Source organism: Nicotiana tomentosiformis, chromosome 1 (genome assembly GCF_000390325.3).
Source record: "Nicotiana tomentosiformis chromosome 1, ASM39032v3, whole genome shotgun sequence".
Taxonomy (NCBI): domain Eukaryota; kingdom Viridiplantae; phylum Streptophyta; class Magnoliopsida; order Solanales; family Solanaceae; genus Nicotiana; species Nicotiana tomentosiformis.
The window spans coordinates 1,380,130-1,399,295 of NC_090812.1; the positions used below are offsets into that span (position 1 = coordinate 1,380,130).

General features: G+C 38.5%; 1 protein-coding gene across 1 annotated transcript; it reads left to right on the plus strand.

Moving 5' to 3' along the window:
* The first annotated feature begins 1,271 nt into the window (after positions 1-1,271).
* Positions 1,272-2,430, plus strand: LOC104088864 (zinc finger A20 and AN1 domain-containing stress-associated protein 5). Its single transcript, XM_009593612.4, has one exon. The coding sequence runs from the start codon at positions 1,469-1,471 to the stop codon at positions 2,009-2,011; it is 543 nt and encodes a 180-aa protein (XP_009591907.1). The 5' UTR covers positions 1,272-1,468; the 3' UTR covers positions 2,012-2,430.
* Positions 2,431-19,166: the final 16,736 nt, after the last annotated feature.

A 19,166-nucleotide genomic window follows, 5' to 3' on the forward strand; every position in this document is an offset into this window, starting at 1 on the left:
ATAAATATATTTTATTGATCAAAGTGTTATCCCTTATTTTGCTCAAATACACGAGTTGTGACTACTGATTAACAAAGAAAAAATATTTATTAATTGATCTTGATAGAGATTTTTGTATTTCTAATGTAAGCTTGAATAGGGTAAAATTAACCTATATACTTTTATCAAATATAAAAAGTTAAAAAATAAAGAGGTACTATGATATTAAAGATTCTTTTAAAGTAACTTTTATTATATATGTGCAAGATTTAATTCCCGTAAGTATTTTATCTTCTTTTTACCATAACTGAAGACTTCAGTAATTTTTAGAATTAATAAAAAAGTACGAGTATATATCGTAAAAGTAAAAAATATTCCAGCAAAAAGATTAAAAAAAATTAAAACTAACAAAATAAAAAAAAACGGAAAAGGGCTAAAAATGCCCTTGAACTATCTGAAATAGCTCAAAAATACTCTCCGTTTATTTTTTGTACCAAAAATATCTCTGCCGTCTATATTTTGGATCACAAATGCCCTTAAAACGTTAGTCTTGCCATTGAAGGTGACATGGCAGTCCAACTGTGTTAGATTTGCTTACATGGCCATCCACCTAAGCAATTCAGCATGACAAAATTATTTTTTCGGAAAAAATATTTTTCCAAATTTTAAAAAAAAAATACAAAATCAACACTTATTCCGAAAAAAGTAAAAAAATCCGAAAAAATTATTTCTTTCGAAAATTTTTATTAAAATACAAAATCAACACATATTCCGAAAAAAGTAAAAAATTTTCGGAAAATTATTTATTTCGCAAATTTTTATTAAAATACAAAATCAACACTTATTCCGAAAAAGGTAAAAAAAAATCGAAAAAATTATTTATTTCGAATTTTTTTATTAAAATAAAAAATAAACACTTATTCCGAAAAAAGTAAAAAATTCTGAAAAAATTATTTATTTCGGAATTTTTTTTATTAAAATAGAAAATCAACACTTATTCCGAAAAAAAGTAAAAAGAAATCCATTAAAATAAAGAGGTCACCATAACACAAATAAGAAAAGAAACTAGTGTTACTTTTTTATTAAAAAAAACTATATCCCAAAGGTGACGATTAAGTAAATAACACGTCAGACCTAATCTAGAACCACCTCACCCTCAACCTCAAGTCCTCAACCCACCAAATTTCCCATAATTTAACCCATAAATCCTCAGGGGCATTATCGTCAATCCATCACCCCACACCACAATTTGCCTGATACGCGTATCCAATGAGGCCATTATTCAATCGCCATTACCGACCTCTCTTCCTCCTTAAAACCTCCTTTTCCCCTCCCCCTCTTCCCATTTCTTCTTCAAACTAAACCACAAACCACTCTCTCCTTTTCTCTCTCTACAAGTTTCATTTTTTTTTCTCTCTATATTGAAGCAAGGAAATCGAGTTGTTTGTTAATTTAATTTTCCCCACACAAAAAAAAAAAAAGTGAAAAAATGGCTCAGAGAACGGAGAAAGAAGAGACGGAGTTCAAGGCCGTACCTGAAACGATAACGCTTTGCGTCAATAATTGCGGAGTCACCGGAAATCCAGCCACCAACAATATGTGTCAAAAATGCTTCAACGCCACCACCGCTGCTACCTCAACTTCCGCCAGCTCGCCGACGGGGTCGGTGGTCACGATTCCTCACAAGTTCGCTGAGAAATTGGCTAGATCTGAAAGATCGGCTCGATTTAGCTTGTTGAGATCGTCGCCGGAGAGGAAGTCCGATCTGGAAAGAACGAGTCAACATCTGACGGTAAAGGAGGATAAAATGAAGGAAAGCGTTCCGCCGGCTAAGAGAGAGGTGAATCGTTGCTCAGGCTGTCGGAGGAAGGTAGGATTGACCGGATTCCGGTGCCGGTGCGGCGATTTGTTCTGCGGTGAACACCGGTACTCCGATCGTCATGACTGTAGCTACGACTACAAATCCGCCGGCCGAGACGCGATCGCGAGGGAGAATCCAGTCGTCAAAGCAGCGAAAATCATTAAGGTTTAAAGGGAAAGATAACACGTAAAAACGCATCCTTTTTACCTTTATCGTCAAATTTCAAATGATGAATTATGGAGATACCGAATTTGCAAACTCCATAACTCTGCTACTGCTGTTATTCTCGTCTCAGAGAGAGGGAGAGACGCACTACGAACATCAAAATATCGAGAGAAATTCGAAAAAATATATATATATTTATATAAAATTTGAAGTGAATTTGTTGTGTTGAAAATTTAACTCCCTCTGTGGATTGCTACTGAAGAATTAAATCCCTTTTTAATTTATTTTTCCAATGTTCGTTTTCTGTTTCGATTATTGAAAGATAGCAACAGAAAGATTGTGGCTTAGCAATTGATTTGTTCTTCGTTTAGTCCTTGTTTGGTTATTGAGCTAAATAATGAAATGGAACTTTTAATCAGCTACAATTCGTATCATTTTCTCTGAAAAGCAAACTCGGTGACCGTATCATTTCTGTGGCCGTGAGTGGCATATCGTCGTAAATTGGTCGAAGTGTCGAGGCAATTTGTTATTTGATTTTTTTTATAAATTTATTTATAATAATTATATAAAAGATGAGGACATAATAACAAGTGGGCGGCCAAGTTGCTGGTATCGTAATAAATTGGGAATGAATCAACGCAGACGTGAAAATGAGGGAACAGAGACCGGTTGAGTTTTAGTTTGAGTAGTCGCTATTATTATTGTGTAAACAAACGGAGTACTTAAAAAAAGGTTGCCTAAAACTAACATGTTAGGGAAGAAATTTTTTCTAAAATATGAAGCAGTCTTGGTGGGCGTTTGGACGTAAGAATTGTAAAATTCAGGAGAAATTATTTTTAAGTGAAAATATTATTTGAAATTTCTGTTTGGATATGAATATAATTTTGGGTTGTTTTTGAAGTTTGGTGAGTGATTTGATTGAAAATTTTCAAAAACAGTTTTTTGAAATTTTTCAAAATTTTCAAATTTTCCAAAAGACATTTTCAAATGAAAATTAAAATTTTTATGAACAAACGCTGATTTCGAAAAAGTAATTTTTTTAAAAAAAATAAAAATATTTCTTATGTCCAAACGGGCTCTTAGTTGCCAAAATTGAATGGTTATAGGTTCAAAGGTTTTCTGTTTTGTAGTCGAATTAACGACGATTGAAGGAATCCCGTTTCGTTTCATAATTTATTTTATTAACTTCAGTCTATTTCCCTGTCTAGACATAGGTTTTTCTTTGCTTAATTATGTTATAGTCAGTCCTTTCTATAATAGTTATCTTTGATAAAAGTACTTCATTATTGTATACGGTCGAAATAAATTTTGGCATTCACACGTCCGATCGAATTCGAACGATGATCGATCGAACTAAGACTTCGAAGATGGAACAAACAAGCCTCGAACCCGAGGGGCCGATCCATGTCGAGTTAGACATTATTTTCGAGCTACAATCCAAATCGAACTATGACACAGAGTAAAGCTATCATGTTTATGATCCAGAGACCAACCAACATTAACCCCGAATCAATTCGAGAGCTCGAGTCAGAATCGAGCTCTAGCCAAGATCGAGAGCTCGAGTCAGAATCGAGCTCAAACCAAGATCGAGGGCTTGGGGCAAGATCGAGCTCACAGACAAAAGCCGTTGCAATCCCACTAGCGAGAATCTTGACAGAAATTATGAAAAAACTAATTTATCATGGGTGTCCACTGAGTATTTTTTTATTATGCTTAGAGCAAGGTCCCTTTGTTATAAAGGGCATGTTTATCATTTATGAGAGGACAAGCTTTTGTCAGGCATAGATTGTAATAAAAATATTATATTCTCCTATATTAAAGAATCGTTCTTTCAAGTTTCTAAAAGTGATTCTACTTGTTGAGTCCCTAAGATACATTTTCTTTACAACCTTATCTCTTTCGCATTCTTTGCAATCCATACTTATATTTCTATTTATCCTTACAATTTGTATTAAGTTACGCCACATATCCTTGTAACTACGTATATATTCAACTCTATCCATTTTTCGGGTAAACAGTTTGGCGCCCACCGTGGGGCCAAGGATAACAATGGTTATTTGATACGAATCTGAAAAAACACGCCATTGTGTTTTGCGCTTATTTCCGAAAATATCTTGAATTTCGGATCAACTACGAATAACCATCAATCAAATGGCTTCACCGATCGATAACGGGGCCGGTCTTCAAGACGAAAATAACAACTTGACACCCAGTATAGAAAGACCACTTGTGAACACCGTTGGAGCTCGAATCAGAGCGCCAATTGATATCAATTCGCATGTAGCCATTGAGGCGAACCTACATGCTGAACCCGAGAATAGCATCCATGGTGGCACCCGGTCTGCGGCTCGAGACACTCATAACGTTGAGGAAAACGATGTTAGCTTGCGTATGATTTTCAAAATGTTGCAAGCCCAACAGGCAGCAATAGCTCAGTTACAGAGCTAAACCCAGCTACAAAGCAGGCCGGAGCCCAATCCACCCCGAGAAATCACCCACAGAACAGAACCAGCCATAAGGAAGTCAAATGAGCAAGAATCAGGGACTACTCCCGAAATTGCTAAATTACTCGAAGAACTCACAAAGCGAGTCGAAGCCAACGATAAAAAAGTACAAACTTATAACTCTAGGGTCGATCAGATCCTGGGAGCTCCACCAATGATAAAAGGGTTGGATTCAAAATAATTCGTACAAAAACCCTTTTCCTCGAGCGCAGCCCCGAAACCAATCCCCAAAAAATTTCGTATGCCAGAAATTCCCAAATATAATGGAACGACCGATCCGAACGAGCATGTCACTTCTTACACATGTGCCATCAAGGGCAATGATTTAGAAGACGATGAAATCGAAGTTGTGCTGCTAAAACTATTCGGAGAGACCCTCTTGAAGGGGGCAATGATTTGGTATCACAACCTACCGCCAAATTCCATTGACTCGTTCGCCATGCTAGCAGATTCTTTTGTGAAAACACATGTCGGTACTATAAAAGTCGCAACAAGAAAATCAGATCTCTTCAAGGTAAGACAAAAGGATAACAAGATGCTGAGGGAGTTCGTATCTCGTTTTCAAATGGAACGAATGGACTTGCCACCGGTCACAGACGATTGGGTTGTTCAGGCTTTCACTCAAGGTTTGAAAGAGCAAAGTTCGACGGCTTCACGGCGGTTAAAGCATAACCTGATTGAATACCCAGCCATCACATGGGCTGACGTGCACAATCGGTACCACTCAAAAATTAGGGTCGAAGACGATCAATTGGGGTCTGAACCCGCTATTCGAAGGGATACTAATCGAGAACTGGGTCCAATTGGGGATCGATACTGACCGTACAACGGAAGCCACAAAGTCAGTGAATCGAGACATAACCTCAAGCAAAATAACAAAAGAAGTGATTGAGGTCAAGGGTCCCGAGGAAACAGAAGTAGTTTCGATAGGTCTGCCGGATCTAAGGAAGCACCTCGGTTATCAAAATATAATTTCAGCATTGATGCACCCACCATCGTATCGGCTATCGGACGCATCAAAGACACTAATTGTCCTCGACCCATGCAGACCGATCCTGCCCAGAGGAATCCCAATCAAATATGCGAATATCATGGCACACATGGCCATAGAACGGAAGATTGCAGGCAACTAAGAGAGGAAGTAGCCCGGTTATTCAACAAAGGGAACCTTCGAGAATTTTTAAGCGATAGGGTGAAGAACCATTTTAAAAACAGGGACTTCGGCAAGCAAAACGAACAAGAAGAACCACAGCACGTCATTTACATGATCATCGGCGACGCCGATACCCCTCAGGGACCAGTGCTTAAACACACTTAGACATCGATTGTGAGAGAAAAGCGATCTCGAACTCAAGATTACACACCCATAGGAACCTTGTCTTTCAGTGATGAAGATGCAGAAGGAGTCATACAACCTCATAACGACGTACTGGTAATATCCGTATTCATGAATAAAATTAAAATTAAGCGTGTGTTTATTGATCTAGGTAGCTCGGCCAACATCATCAGATTGAAGGTCGTAGAACAGCTCGGCCTGCAGGACCAGATCGTACCTGCAACCCTGGTTCTAAACGGATTCAATATGGCATGTGAAACCACCAAAGGCAAGATAATTCTACCAATAAACGTGGACGGAACCATCCAGGAAATGAAGTTTCACGTAATCGAAGGCGACATGAGATATAACGCCCTTTTCGGAAGGCCATGGATCCACAACATGAGAGTTGTACCTTCGACCCTAAACCAGGTCCTCAAATTTCCAAAATCGAGAGGAGTCAAAACAGTGTACGGAGAACAACCAGCCACAAGAGAAATGTTCGCCATCGAGGAAGTGAAATCAATATCATCGTCTCTGCCAGTAGAGGGATCGGGCTCAGAAAGGGAACGAGATACCAAATAGCAATCACAGACATCGGCTTTGACCCGACCAGATAACCAAAAGTCCGAAGAAGATGATGATCAGAGGATCCCTCGATCCTTCGTGGTACCCGATGATTCTGACGCTACCAAATCAACGATTGAGGAATTGGAGCAAGTCACACTAATCGAGCACTGGCCCGAACGAAAGGTATACCTGGGAACAGGGTTGATCCCCGAACTCAGGAAGAAACTTATTCAATTTCTTGTCGATAACATTAATTGCTTTGCTTGCTCCCATTTAGATATAACAGGGATCCCACGGGACATAACGATGCATCGGCTAAGCTTGGATCCTAGGTTTAGACCGGTAAAGCAAAAGAGAAGACCCCAGTCCGAGGTAAAACACGCATTCGTAAAAGACGAGGTAACCAAACCTCTTGAGATAGGGTCCATTCGGGAGGTGAAATATCCCGAATAGTTAGCCAACATAGTTGTAGTGCCTAAAAAAGGAAACAAACTTAGAATGTGTGTGGACTATAAGGATTTAAACAAAGCATACCCCAAAGATTCTTTTCCGCTACCTAACATCGATCGCATGTCGATGCCACAGCCGGTCACGAGATCCTCACTTTTCTCAATGCCTATTTCGGGTATAATCAAATCCAGATGAACTTGGAGGACCAGGAAAAGACTTCATTTGTCACCAAATACGGAACATATTGTTATAATGTGATGCCCTTCGGGCTAAAAAATGCAGGGGCTACTTACCAACGCCTAGTAAATAAAATGTTCGAAGAGCAAATAGGTAAATCAATGGAAGTTTATATTGATGACATGTTAGTTAAGTCCCTGCGCGCAGAGGACCATTTGACCCATTTGCAGGAAACGTTCGAGATTTTGAGGAAATACAACATGAAGCTCAACCTCGAAATGTGTACTTACGGGGTCGGTTCGGGCAAGTTCCTCGGCTTCATGGTGTCAAATCGAGGAATCGAGATTAACCCTGATAAAATCAAGGCCATCGAAGACATCACTGTCGTGGACAGCGTAAAAGCTGTACAAAGGCTAACGGGATGAATTGCGTCCCTAGGACGATTCATTTCGAGATCATCAGATCGAAGTCACAATTTTTTCTCCCTACTCAAAAAGAAGAACGATTTCGCTTGGACCCCGAAATGCCAACAGGCATTGAAGGAACTGAAACAATATCTGTCGAGCCCACCACTACTTCACACTCCAAAGGTAGACGAAAAGCTTTGCTTATACTTGGCAGTATCAGAAATCGCAGTAAGCGATGTCCTGGTTCGGGAAGAGCAAGGTACGCAATTTTCAATTTATTATATAAGTCGAACCTTAGGAGAAGCAGAAGCTAGATATCCACACCTAGAAAAATTGACACTTGCACTGATAAGCGCCTCTAGAAAGTTACGACCATACTTTCAATGTCACCTCATATGCTTATTAACCACTTACCCGTTTCGTAATATTTTGCACAAGCCTGAACTATCAGGCCGATTAGCTAAATGGGTCGTCAAACTCAGTGGATACGATATCGAATATCAACCCTGTACGGCCATCAAGTCTCAAATTTTAGCAGACTTCGTGGCCGATTTCACGCCAACCCTCGTACCCGAAGTTGAAAAAGAACTGTTGAAATCGGGTACATCATCGGGGGGTATGGACCTTTTTTACGGACGGGGCTTCGAACATGAAGGGGTCCGGGCTAGGTATAGTTTTAAAGCCACACACGGGTAATACTATTAGGCAATCTATTAAAACTACCAGGTTGACTAACAACGAGGTCGAGTATGAGGCCATGATTTCAAGTCTCGAGCTAGCTAAAAACTTGGGAGCAGAAGTCATTGAAGCTAAATGTGACACTTTGCTAGTGGTAAGTTAAGTAAACAAAACCTTTGAAGTTTGAGAAGATAGAATGCAAAGGTATTTAGACAAACTACATGTCATTTTGCACCATTTCAAATAATGGACTTTACGGAATGTTCCACGAGAACAAAATAGTGAGGCTGATGTACTTGCGAATTTGGGATCGTCAGTCGAGGAAGGTGACTTGAGCTCGGGGACTATCGTTCAATTCTCAAGATCCGTGATCGAAGAAGGTCACGCCGAGATAAATTCTACGAGCTTAAACTGGGATTGGAGAAATAAGTATATTGAATACTTAAAAAGCGGAAAGCTCCCATTGGACCCTAAAGAGTCAAGGGCTCTACCGAAAGACATTCGATGGACCATTAGCAGTATGCTTGGGTTCAGGAGATGCCGCTTACATCCTACGTGAGGTGCACGAGGGCACTTGTGGGAATCACTCCGATGCCGATCCATTAGTCCGAAAAATAATCAGTGCAGGGTATTATTGGATCGATATGGGAAAAGATGCGAAGGAATTTGTTCGAAAATGTGACAAATGTCAAAGGTTTGCATCAATGATCCATCAACCCGGAGAGCAACTTCACTCAGTCCTATCCCCATGGCCATTCATGAAATGGAGAATGGATATCGTCGTCCCTCTGCCATGGACACTAGGTAAAGCTAAATTTATTTTATTTATGACTGACTATTTCTCTAAATGGGTCGAAGCACAAGCGTTCGAGAAAGTAAGAGAGAGAGAAGCTATAGACTTCATCTGGGATCATATCGTATGTCGATTCGGGATACCCCGCCGAAATAGTATGTGACAATGGGAAACAATTTGTGGGCAGCAAAGTGACGAAATTCTTCGAGGATCACAAAATAAGAAGGATATTATCAACACCGTATCACCCCAGTGGGAATGGACAGGTCGAGTCAACTAACAAAACCATCATTCAGAACCTAAAGAAGAGGCTGAAAGACACTAAAGGAATGTGGAGAGAAATCCTACCCGAAGTCCTTTGGGCATATCGAACGATGTCAAAATCCAGTACGGGGGCAACCCCGTTCTCCTTAGTATATAGGTACGAAGCATTGTTACCAGTCGAAGTCGGTGAACCCAGTGCCAGATTTTGATACACAACAGAAGAATCAACTAACGAGGCTATGAACACTAGCCTCGAATTATCGAACGAAAGATGAGAAGCTGCTCTCGTCCAATTGGCCGCCCAAAAGCAATGAATCGAAAGATATTATAATCGAAGAACCAAGCTCTGCCATTTCAAGCCTGGGGACTTAGTGCTAAGGAAAGTCACCCTCAATACCTGAAATCCAAACAAAGGAAAACTAGGACCGAACTGGGAAGGACCATATCAGGTTCTCGAGAACGTCGGAAAGGGATCATACAGGCTCGGTATTTTAAACGGCAAACAACTATCAGGCAATTGGAATGTGTCACATCTAAAACGATACTACTGCTAAGGTACGACCCCTCCATATTCATCTACATTTCAAAACTGACCCTGCAGAAGTCCGATCAGGAGCTAAGATGGATCCTTCGATACGAAGCCATAGATTTGAAAGCACGCGTTGCACTCTTTTTCCCTTAGACCGGTTTTATCCCAAAGGGATTTTTTGGCAAGGTTTTTAACGAGGCAACCAATGATCGTGCTGCACTTACAACAATATCCAAGGCCTCTTTACAATCGACCTCGAATACTGGGGGGGCATTAGGCCCTCAAATGTATCAAGTTCAGATGCAAGAAAGTTATTTCGCAACAACAGGGTTCCAATAGGAAAAGTTGTAAGAGCCAAATGGTCAAAACGAACCATGCTCATGTAGTTGGCCCGAACCCAAGCACGAAACATAAACACATGTGTAGTGACTTGCAAAGAAAGTTCTCCTCTTTACCGACATCTTATACCCAAGAAACATTCCTCTATTTGGAGATTTATTACGCAAACAGAATTAAGATAAATTCGACCATTACGCCTACGGGCTACATTTATTCGAGTTCGAATCATTCACTCGACTTATAAGCCTACGGGCTACTTTTATTTCGAGTTCGAGCAAGCACTCACTCGACCATTACGCTTACGGGTTATATTAATTCGAGTTCGAATCATTCACTCAACTTATAAGCCTACGGGCTACTTTTATTTCGAGTTCGAGCAAGCACTCACTCGACAATTATGCCTACGGGCTACATTAATTCGAGTTCGAATCGTTCACTCGACTAATAAGCCTACGGGCTACTTTTATTTTGAGTTCGAGCAAGCACTTACTCGACCATTAAGCCTACAGGCTACTTTTATTTCGAGTTCGAGCAAGCACTCACTCGACCATTACGCCCACGAACTACATTACTTCGAGTTCGAATTATTCACTCGACAACTAAGCCTACGGGCTACTTTTATTTCGAGTTCGAGCAAGCACTCACTCGACCATTACGCCTACAGGCTACATTACTTTGAGTTCAAATCATTCACTCGACGACTAAGCCTATGGGCAACTTTTATTTCGAGTTCGAGCAAGCATTCACTCGACCATTACGCCTACGGACTATATTACTTTGAGTTCGAATCATTCACTTGACGACTAAGCCTACGGGCTACTTTTATTTCGATTTCGAGCAAGCACTCACTCGACCATTATGCTTACGGGCTACATTAATTCGAGTTCGAATCGTTCACTCGACAAATAAGCCTACGGGCTACTTTTATTTCGAGTTTGAGCAAGCACTCACTCGACCATTACGCCTATGGGATATATTTCTTTGAGTTCGAATCATTGACTCAACTAATAAGCCTAAGGGCTACATCACTTCAAGTCTGAAAAAACACTCAATCAATCATAGAGACTACGAGTCCAAATTCGATTAAGTTGTTTAGATCCTTGTAAAAACATTCATAAAGGCATGAATAAAATCTTCACGAAACAGAAGCAAGTCGGCAGAATTATCAATATACAAAATTATCTACATGGTTGATTACAACATAAAAACTAAGGACTAAACTTCCTGGTCATCCTCAGGAGCGGTCTCTTCTTTATCGCCCCCCACCCTCCGTTCTCGGATCCGCTCTTGCTCTCATCATCATTATCATCGCTATCAGAAACCAGAGCTTCAGTATCGGCTTCGAGCTCTTTCGCCCTTTTTATCTCTTCATCGAGATCGAAACCACCATCATGGATCTCATCGAGGGTTTCCCTTCGAGATCGGCACTTAGCTAGTTCGGCGACCCGATGTGCTCGAGTATCGGCGGTCTCGGCTGCCTCTCTTACTTGAACCTGGGTAGCTTCAGCATCGGCCCGATAGACGGCCACGAGTGCATCCGCATCGGCCTTTGCCTTTTCGGCATCAGTTTCGGCCTTGGCAAGTACAGAGGCCAACCGAGCCTCAAGCTCCTCTATTCTTCTTGCTTGAACTAGGCCTTTTTCCTTCATTCTCTGAAGTTGGGTTTCGGCCGATGATAACTGGGCTCGAGCAGTTTCTTTTTCTGCCGCAAAGCGGTCCATACCTTCTTTCCAGTGCAAACACTCCGCTTTTATTACGTCGACCTCCACACGAAGCTTCCCGAATATCTCAATTTTTTGCTACAGCTGTGAGACCGAAACGTTAGCCATCGTTCCGTTATCAAGCCCATAGGCTTTCAAAAGTATCATTACTTGCTCAGACAAATCGGTCTGATCTCAGTAAGCCTTGGCCAACTCAGCTAGAAGGTCTTTTACTTCATCTTCTCTCTGCCCTAAGAGAAGTCTTAGGGAGTTCCTCTCATCAGTAACCCGTTGAAGGTCGGCCTCGTATCGACGCAGCTCGTTTTGGGATCGAGAACATGCTTCTCGATGAACTGCCGCTGCCTACAAAGAAACAAGAAACGAAGTTAACAAAAAGTAAACATAAAGGTAGTACCGACAAAATAATTTTAAAAGCTTACCTGATTCAAAGCCTGCCGTACCCCGTGAAAATGATCTGATTCATCACCAGTACCGGCAACGTCCTCGATACCGGTAAACAGGTCACGAAAGGGATCCTCTCCATCGTGAGGCCTGTCTAGATCGAGGGCCCCCAAAGCTTGGGCTTCCCAAATTATCCCTGCGGAAAAAGCGGGAAAGGTAGGCAAATCTTCGATTGTTGCTGCCCCAAATGAATCAGCTGGAGCATTCTCTTCTGTTCGAAGGGATTCGAGGGCCCCTTCAGTCATATCCCCCATCCGTTGGCTCCGATGAGATGCGTCTCCGATCTCCGATAATTCGGGGATTCCACCCCGAATCTTTCTCAGGTATATCCTCAGTTCGAGGCAGAGCCTCATGTAGCATCATCGATCCAGCTACCGATGGGGCATCAGTGGTTCTCTTCGTTCGGGCTGCCAGCGCGGACCCATCATTTTCTTCTTCTTCTTCATCTTCATCCCTTAGACGCAGAACTGATTCCACGGTCAAAGGAATAGTATCTTGTTCGGCTTACGGGCCATCCTCTTCTTCAATTTTGGATCTTCGAGAACGGAGGCTCTTTTCCTTTTATTTCCCTTCACCGGTTTTGGGACAAAGGCCAAGATTTCTTCCTCGTTGGACAAGGGCCTCAAAATCGTGTCTTTACCCAAACCTGCATATAGAAAATATTAATAAAACATTTGAAAACCACCTCGTTCGAATTATCGAAGAGTACGAGAAAGGGGCTTACCATAATTTTTGGCCTCCCACCGACCTTTTGACAAATCACGCCATGAGCGCTCGGCGTATGTGGATGTCGAAACAAGAGCTTGTGCCCAGTTCTTGAGATTAGGAACTGCTCCGGGCATCCAGGGAACCGCTACATCACAAAAGGAGGAGTGTCGATGAGAGAAGAAATGAAAGAACAAAGTAGAAGTAACAGCAGGATCACACTACGTTTCATATTCCACTCCTCGGGAAAGGGCATCTTTTCAGTTGGAATTAGGTCCGAAGTCCTCACTCGAATGAACCTGCCCATCCAACCCCGATCCTTGTCCTCGTGAATGCTCGAGAACAGAGCCTTGGTAGCCCGACGCTAAAGTTTTATTAACCCTCCTCGAAAAAGTCGAGGACAGTATAATCGGATAAGATGGTCGAGGGTGAACGACATCCCCTCGATTTTGCTCACAAAATATCGGATCAGGATAACGATCCACCATAAAGAATGATGGACCTGGCCTAGGGTTACCTGGTATTGATGACAGAAGTCAATAATAACGGAATCGAGGGGACATAAAGTGAAAGGGTAAGTATACACATTCAAAAACCCTTTCACATAAGAAGTGATATCTTCGTCAGGAGTAGGAATTATTATTTCTTTTTCACCCCAATTACAATCTTTCTTTAGCTGTTTGAGGTGCTTTTCGGTTATCGAACACATGTACCTCGATACCGGCTCACACCGGCCAGGGACCGATGAACCTTTATCGACCTTAAAATCAAAAGTAAGAACACACACTCCGGGAACGCACTTCTCAGGCCGTGGTTCTGCCGGTGTCTCATCGGCGGCACACTGTGAAGATGAAGCCTTCTCTTTCTGAGGAATGGTTTGTGATGTTTTCGCCATTTTTGAATTCAAAGGTGAGGAATAGAAGAAAGTGGCAAAGATTTGGTAGAATTGAAGAGAAGCTTTTGGGAAATCACAGATTTGCGGGTAAAATCAAAAAATACGAAAAGGGACTTAGGAAATTTGGAAGATTGAAGATGTAAACGTGTTAAATGGTAATAGGAAGGGTTATTTATAGGCTTAAGCGATGACGGTTCAGTATCAGCGGTGGCCGTCCACCGTCTGACATACATTAAATGCCTTGAAAGACTAAACCGACGGGACAGCTATCACATGCGTCATGATCGAGCCTGATGGGGACGTCAGGTTATAATCCGATCGAGATGTTAAAAAATCATATCGTTTATCACCACATTCTTCCTGAAAAACGAGGGGACTATCTATATACGGTCGAAATAGATTTTGTCCTTCGCACGTCCGATCGAGTTCGAATGATGATCGATCGAACTGAGACTCCGAAGATGGAACAAACAAGTCTCAAACCCGAGGGACCGATCCATGTTGAGTTAGACATCGTTTTCGAGTTCCAATCCAAATCGAACTATGACGCAGAGTAAAGCTATCATGTTTATGATCCAGAGACCAACCAACATTGACCCCGAATCAATTCGAGAGCTCGAGTCAGAATCGAGCTCGAGCCAAGATCGAGAGCTCGAGTCAGAATCGAGCTCAAACCAAGATCGAGGGCTCGGGGCAAGATCGAGCTCACAGACAAAAGCCGTTGCAATCCCACTAGCGAGAATCTTGGCAGAAATTGTGAAAAAGCTGATTTATCATGGGTCTCCCACTGAGTATTTTTTTATTATGCTTAGAGCAAGGTCCCTCTATTATAAAGGGCATGGTTATCATTTATGAGAGGGCAAGCTTTTGTGAGGCATAGATTGTAATAAAAATATTATATTCTCCGATAGTAAAGAATTATTCTTTCAGGTTTCTAAAAGTGATTCTACTTGTTGAGTCCCTAAGATACATTTTCTTTACAACTTTATCTATTTCGCATTCTTTGCAATCCATACTTATATTTCTATTTATCCTTACAATTTGTATTAAGTTACGCCACATATCCTTGGAACTACGTATAAATTCAACTTTATCCATTTTTCGGGTAAACAATTATAACGGTCAAATTTTCTTTAGAACCAATTATTCATGTTATATTATAATATAAGTTCTCTATAACAACATTTTACTGTAGTAACAAAAAAGTATCGAAACAGACGAAATTATTATAGAGACGTTTAAGTGTATTAGATAGATCGTCGCTTAGTGAAGAGAATTAGTTCTAGAGTCAATTATAACTAGTAGTTGTTTACACTTATATTTGGTTGAAACAAAATTGTTCACTTTCGAAAAAAAAACTTTTGCCTATTTCCATAGTTAAATTTGATATATATATATATATATATATATATATATATATATATATATATATATATATATATATACTATTATAAAATAAATTTTGATATTCAAAAATTGTAAGAGAAGTGTTGTAAATGTATTGGTGTATAACTACTAGTGGTTTAACGCGTAAAACCCGTATAAATATAATCTATACTTGATTGCAACAATGAAAAAGGGAAGAAGAGGAATTGAATTTATGTTACATATATAGTTGTCACATCCTTCTTCTACTTCTGTTATGGCGATCTTCAATTTAGTCCATTTGAAATATGTCCTGCAATTCTTTATATCTGTAAGTTGTTTTTTATCATGTGGTGTAACATATTTCCTTTTAAGAGCACATTTTTATCGTAGTAAAACACCGAAATTGTTCTCGACTGGATGATGAAATTTTGCCTCATTTTTTTCCCAATTATTTTAACAATTAACAAAACGAAAGAGAATAAATATGATTCTCGTAGTTTATCCTAAAGGATCTTATAATTAAATTATTCATGACTATTTATGTCTCTAGCATGACCGATCGATAAAATTTTCATAATATTACCGGAAGGATCCTCTGTTCCTTACTTCCTTTCAATCCTTACAAACCAAACAAAATTCTTCTACATTTACTCGCAGTTGATACTTAAACTAAATCATATCAATTTGTTCCAGTTAAACGATTTGATGAGATAAAAGTATACACTGATTAATCATAATTAAGTAAGAAAAAAGTCTATGTGCAAAAACACATTTATGTCTATTAATTTAATATAAACACGATTAAGTTATACTATTATTCTTCTTCTATATCGGATGTCTGCTAACATGACACTAAAGACAATGGGATGAATCCTTTTAGCAGAAAAGAAATTCCAACAATAAGAAACATGTTCCGGAATCTAACCTAACCATTTCTATATTGGAAACTACAATATTTTTCTACTAATCCGTGTTTAAAACATTTGTTTGTTTTTTAAATGATTAACTAAAGTAGCTAATATAATATTCAGTGGATTTAAATAATTAATCAAATTCACCGGGAAAGGACAAATGATCGGTGGAATAAAGGACAGTGTTTAAAGTGTCAGAGACCATATAATTATTTTTGCATTGACAAGGTAGAACGGCGTAACAAACAATGGAATTTAACGTTTTCCTTTTTTAATTGTGATGACAGGAAAATTTTAAAAAAAAAAACGAATTCAGCAATATCGCACACCAACCTTTATTTATATTCTTTTCTACCAAATTAAATGTTTGACAAACTCGATTGATTGCTAAGGTGAATTTTTTGCTTAAGAAATTCTTTTATAAGAACTGTTTTGTTAAAGGATTGCACTTTTTAACATTTTTAGCAGATTTTTCATGAAACATAAAAAATAAAGTGGTTATATTCAGCTTCTTGTAAAGTCCTACTAGTGTTCGCAAAATTGTTCTATGTTTCTAACTTCGCTAAAATTCCATTATAATATCAAACCCATTAGATTGTTCTTAAAAGCATTGACGGATCTAGGATTTGAAAGTGATGAGAGTATCATTGTCGAATAAAAATTAGAGCAAATATTAGAGCTGGAATCGAATCCAAGCAATGCACTAAAAGTCAAGTTGTGCTCCTCTAGGGTGTCAATTAAAATATATACACATAGGCGTATGTAGTGTTATAGTATCCGGTATATCTGAATCCATTACTTTTAACACAAAGTATAAATTTAATGTAAAAATTCACTAAAATTACAACATATAGTAGGTTTGAACCCATAACTTTAAAAATATAATAGATTCAATACTAAGAACCGTAAATGCTGAACGAATAGAATTAAAACGTCTCTGCATATACAAACATTTTTTTCGAAATTCCCGGGGCGGTGATCCCGTTACCCAAAAAGTAGGTTCGCTCTCCTTAAAAAGCAAATCTATATACGTAGAAACTACACATATCAATACAATTAAAATTTAAATTATTTGAGATGAAAGAATGTTGTGTTTCTTTCCAAAATATAATAACTTAATTGTCATTGTGGTTCTAAGTAACGTTAGGATAAGATATTGGATATGTTTTGTAACATGTATCACAAAGCAATATATTATTATTTCTAGTTCTCATTATTTTATTATTTTGTTCCGGTACCGATAAAAGCATTTCTGACACAAGCGTAACTAACCTTCAAGGCTAAGATCGTTCAACTTGTGTGGTTTGCATTTATTTTTTCATTGCTTATTTCAACATTAATCTGATTTCTCGTTTTGTATCAAGTTAAATCACATATCCTTAAAACTATGTACAAATTCAATTGTTATCCAATTTTGAGGATAAACATATTTTTACCTTGTTTCGATTTTATTTACAAGATTCTTCGTTTAGTACAAAATAAGGATAAGATCTTTCAAAACGAGAGGAAACCAATGTTATTGGCATTCTTATTATAGGATATTAAAAAACTATACTAGTGCTTGAAAGCAATGGAATCCAGCTTTTAAAGTCTTCCTTTATTTCACCTGATATAATAATCTTTAATAGGGACAATGATATTCAAATATGATCACAAATAAGAGCAATTGATCCCTTTCTTAGATGCTTACCAAAAGTTAAAACAATATTAGCTTCTGTCCCTGTATTCCCTGGGCCGAATCGGAGTCAGGATTTGAATGTTATGAATTTGAGATAATAATTATTTTAAATTATTAAGTTCTAAATTAATATTTGTACATATTCAATGAATTTTTAAGACCAATATATAATTTTAAACAAAAGTTGTTGATTCAGTCGAACCCGTATCTCATACTCTGGCCCCGTCTCTGTAATCCTACCCCACTCCCTACCACCTAGTGGTGGAGATAATGTGATATTGCTTTGCCGAAAGTTCATAAATACTATTGTAGTACTAAATGTTTTCTTATAAAAACTTAAAAAGTACATATAATACATAGGGTAGACTAAATGGCTAATACATCTTAAAAATAAAGCAACGTAAATAATAATTTGGAAGAAGGACCTTAGTGTCATATTCAAAATTGAGCAGTAATAATAAGTTGATATCGCTTACACAAAAATCTACACATGATATTGTACTACACCTATTTCCCCACTTCGCTTAAATTAATCCAAAAGAAATTAGATACTATATGACAACGTCACATGAAACCCACTAAGTAATATTGGTTTTTTATGATTGTCATAAAGCAAAAAAAAAAAAAAAAAAAAGATTTTTGAACTTCATTATTGAGGAAGAAAAATTTAAGTTTGTTGAGAATCATAATTTGAGCGTGACATAGATAGGATTGAAAGTGATTTGTCATCTAAAATACCCAAATTCCATGAAACCAAGAAAGATTCTTTTCAGTAGACTCTTGTTGGCTCTTTTTCGGGCACTTAATTAATTAGGATAAATAAATAGCCCACTTCTTTATTCAAAATTTAATTAAGTCACCAAAAAGACTTTTTAGGCATTCCAAAAAGTTGCATCTTTTTTTGGTTAGTCCAATCATTTTGTCATGTCAATTTCATGGCTTAATAATCTAGACAATTTGTAGTCATGTGAGAAAAATAATGTCAATGACTTTTTAGAGTGGCCAATGAAATGCAAAAATTAGTTCCCCCTCACTAAGCTATAATTTAATTAAAGTTTGACACCTAGTTCAAGTGATAAGGTGGAGACCCTAATGATAGGTTTTTAAGTTTTATTCCCACTATAAAGGGTTATATCTTTAGCAACTATGCTGGTTTTGTTTAGCTTTTATAAGTTGGTATTTTCCAGTAAGAATATGATTATGGATATAACCACACTCCATTAACGTGAAGATGTCTAAATTTCCTTCTTTGTAGAATTTCATAATGTATTTACGTGCTTTACTCTTTCTTATTTAAGTTCCAAATATATGCGTTCGTCTTTTAAAGTATGTATCGTTCACTAGTAATTTTTGCTGTTGAGAAGAAAAAGAAATGATTAATGAAATGCAGCAATGGCTGAAACAATTGGTAACAAA

Bases quoted from the DNA above. Each gene is read 5' to 3' on its own strand.
- LOC104088864 (XM_009593612.4), top strand. From the start codon at position 1,469: ATGGCTCAGAGAACGGAGAAAGAAGAGACGGAGTTCAAGGCCGTACCT.